The sequence below is a fragment of the Buceros rhinoceros genome, unplaced genomic scaffold (assembly GCF_000710305.1).
Source record: "Buceros rhinoceros silvestris isolate BGI_N320 unplaced genomic scaffold, ASM71030v1 scaffold458, whole genome shotgun sequence".
NCBI lineage: Eukaryota > Metazoa > Chordata > Aves > Bucerotiformes > Bucerotidae > Buceros > Buceros rhinoceros.
In genome coordinates this window covers 17,396-21,140 of record NW_010427201.1, presented here as the reverse complement: position 1 = coordinate 21,140, position 3,745 = coordinate 17,396, and the positions used below count along the sequence as shown (strand labels likewise).

Below are 3,745 nucleotides of genomic sequence, written 5' to 3'. Positions count from 1 at the left end.
TCAGCAGTTCTTTTTGGAATCACGTTAATTCACAGCAGAAACGCAGCTGAGCTGAGCAGGTTAAAAAATAAGAACGAGCAACCTGAGCGCTGCCCGCCCGCCCCATTTCCGTACTACCCTCGTAGCACGCGGCGTTTGAAGAACCGCTGTTGCCGTGCTCGCAGAAACTGAACCTTTGCCAAACGAACCGCCGGTGAAACACTCATGAAAAGACCCCAGGAACTCCACAGGTGACTTCAGGAGTATAAGCAGCACAGGAGAGAAGGCAATTTCACAAGTTATTAAAACGCAGGCAAGTGCAATAGAAGATGAATTTTGCTTACTTTGGTTCGCCTATCTTGATACCCGGGTGTTGTGTGTAGGCATGGGAGTGTGTGCTGGGAGCAGATTTAAATGCCATGGGACAGATAGGACACTTGTAAAAGACTTCACAGTGACAACCTTGAATGTGAGACTTGAGTGCCGCCACATCAGAGTACACAACATTGCAATGCACGCAGCTGCAAAGAGAGCGGAAAAGAGTCAGGTCAGCCTAGCCCAAAGAGAACCCAACGCAACGGAATCAACGCTGACGTTCAAGCAAGTGGGAGAGATAAACATATATATATATACACACACACACAACTGGATAAAACTACGTCATTCCGTCAATTAATCAACCCAGTAAGAATCAACATACACAGCGATTTGCATATTGGAAAGCAAGAAAAAAAGAAATTCCCCCAATTTAATTTGAAAATCTAAGAGATATGAAGTCAGAACATGTTTTTACGGCATTACAGCAAAACAGACAGAAGGGTCGACAAAGGAATATTCTACTGATTGTACAAGGAACGCTTAAACCCTCTGCCGATTTGTAAAGAGATTTTACCAAATGCGTTTTTGTCACATGCAGCGGATTGTGTAAGGTGTGCCACAGCAATTCAGAAACTGCCACCAAAATGGGAAACACTGCCATCAGTTCCCTTGTTTAGATTTAGTGAAGACATACTGGTCATGATTTTCTGGACAAGTAATCAAATCAGCACTTGGATTTAAAAAGAAAACAAACAGGAATTAAACTCAGGACAACTAACCCAAATCTCTACAATCAGATCAATCTATCAGATTGGAATTTTGAAAATATTTTTCAGAAACATACTTCTGCTGTGTCGAATATTTCTGACCTTTCCGCATCTATTCGAAAATGAAATTATTAAGAAAATTCATTAATATCAGTACATATGAGTTTCTACCCACAATAGTCCCTTTTGGTGCCATACATCTCCAGGACTAAACCCTACCAAGATGCTGCAGTTAGTGATTACGAAATAGCCCGTCAAATGAACAAACTCCTTATCGAGCAGTATTTTGCTGTAAGAGTTTAACAATTTCAATGTAGAAGGCCTCCACCCTTCCAAAACTTTAATTCTGGCATCTATCACGGCAGTGTGATTGCAGACGATACGGTCATACGCCGCACTGCAGCATCCCGTTCTCCTTCTACAATGCGTCACATCTGAATTGGATGACACGTCATCCTTTCTTTTCTGAGCGCTTCATTTGCATTCTTAATGCGATTAATCAAGTTTCTATCTGTCTGGTCTCCGCTTAGCAGCGCATTTTCTGCAGCAAAGGGTCCTTGTCTTTCCTGGGTCTGTGAAGATCTCTGCTTACGCAGCAACGAACATTTCCCCGTAGTGGTCAGAGCATTAAGAGATCTACTGCCCAGGTGTTACCTCAGGAGAGCTGGGTCCCATCCCCACCTGTCTCGACTTTGTTCCCTCGTGATGCGACATCACGAAGGCTCCTCGGCATCCACCTTCGCATCCACCTTCGCATCCCATCTTCGTATATTACGAAGCTCTTAAGGCCAAGCCTTCCTCTCTTGGACTGCTGGAACAGCTTTCTCGGTTTCGGCTTGGAAGGATGCGGTTAAAGCGAGGGCTGACATCTGCAGCTGATCCAGCTCAGCCAACTAGTCTAAAGGGATGAAACCAAACTGAGCTCCCTGACAGAGGTCCTGCGGAAAGGCCAGAGGTGATGCTGTCCCTCAAGCAAACGCACCCTGGCGGTGAGGAGATGCTAAGGACACTAAGAAGGAAGACACTGACTTTCCCTTTTCTTTGCCTAGCTGTCTTTGGTTTAGTCCCACCACAAACAGAAAATCGGACGTGCCGTGACATGAGATTTTTAGGATACATTTAGTACAGTTTAGGATACATTTAGTACAGTTTAGTACCTGCAGTTTAGGTTTGCAGTGAAGCAGTTATTAACTGGTGTCACTGGTGCAGGCCAGGACTCCCTGAAGGCGATTCCACGGACTAAGCCAAGAGACAAAGACTGGAGGGAAGTAGAGCGGAGGTGGCAGATGTAAGAAACGCTGGACAAGCCAGCCTGCTGCTTGGGAGAACGGACTGAAAGAGAAGGACCAAAGCAACGCAAGAGCCAAGAGCTGTGTCAGGCTGCGGCTTCACCCTGCAGACAGACCGCCCGCCGCAGCAGCTGGCTCGATGCAGGGGATCGCTTTCCTCCCTGAGTGAAAGATTTCACAGCCATCCTTGCCTATGAACTTGTGGCACCTTAAGGGGCAAGAAGCTGCCTACCAGTATGGTTTTACATCACCCTGCTGCAGTCAGAGGGGATGTTTCAGGAGCGCTGAGCAAAGCTCAGCTGTATGGGCTGTTCTTCGGAGCTCTTGCTGTCCTGCCTGCCATTCGGAGTGAGGAAAACTCCATGAAAAAAACCTTTTTCGAGCCTTTCAAACTTCACATTTCCATGAAGTGCCTCTGATTGCCCTCTTCTCAGCGACTTGGTACAGGGAAACATCAGAAGAAAGGGGAAACTGAAGAGGCACAAAGAAGAACCAGAAGATCAGGCTGTTTGAATGAGGAAGGTCATTTTCAAGCGAGGTAAAGCTGACTTCCCAGAGAAAAGAGAGCGACCAAACAGGTGCAGGACACTCGTCGCTATCTCTGCAATAAATTCTGGCAGTAAACCCTGAAAATGACTGTTCGACCAGAGAGAACCACCTAAAATCCAATGTTTTGAAAAAACTCGAAAGGCTTTTTTAAGAGCCTGAATTGAAGGAAATACATCTGAATTCTCTAGGCCTTCTAAACTGTGAAGTCTCGAATCTGACATTTTATGGTTGGATGAGATTAGCTAATGCTCTGATTTAATCACATACTGAAGCGGGTGCCCAAAACAAAGCAGAATCTCGATGTGATATTTATTCCAAAATTTGTAGTACTAATAGCGCAGTTGCCATGACAACCTTAAACCCATGAAGCCATATTCTACAAACAATGCTTATGAAAATGGAAAATTACTTTTAAAAGCATAAATTATACACAAATTGACAACAAAAGTAATCATTATACTGACCGAAAACCAACTCTTCGGGTATAATGCAGGCAGTTCTTAGTGACATGAGTCTGGAAGTGGACAGATCTGCAGATTGCTCCACATTCGGGACACGTGTATGGAGATTTATGCTGATGAATTCTCTGGTGTGATGCAAAACTGCACTGGTTAGGAAGCAGCATCTGGCAGATATTGCATGTCTTCTAAACGATAAACCAAAATAGATGAAACAAAAGGTTTGGTTCAGCTCTACATAACGTCTCGTGTCAAACACTGCAATATATCAAATAAAAGGTTAAAATTTATGACTGTGACGTGAACCAAAAGAAGGAGCAGGCGCAGGCTGCTCCTGTCAAACCCTGTAGGACAGAGCTGGCGGATAGCGGCAGCCAGACACGTC

General features: G+C 44.8%; 1 protein-coding gene across 1 annotated transcript in view; it reads right to left on the bottom strand.

Annotated features, from left to right (window-relative positions):
- Window positions 1-319: 319 nt before the first annotated feature.
- The window catches only part of ZNF532 (zinc finger protein 532), a 10,403-nt gene continuing 6,977 nt past the window's right edge, over window positions 320-3,745 (bottom strand). The window contains exons 3-4 of the mRNA XM_010141764.1: window positions 3,367-3,548; window positions 320-500 (exon numbers count right to left, since the gene is read on the bottom strand). Coding sequence (XP_010140066.1) covers window positions 320-500; window positions 3,367-3,548 — 363 coding nt within the window. The remainder of the gene's footprint in view (window positions 501-3,366; window positions 3,549-3,745) is intronic.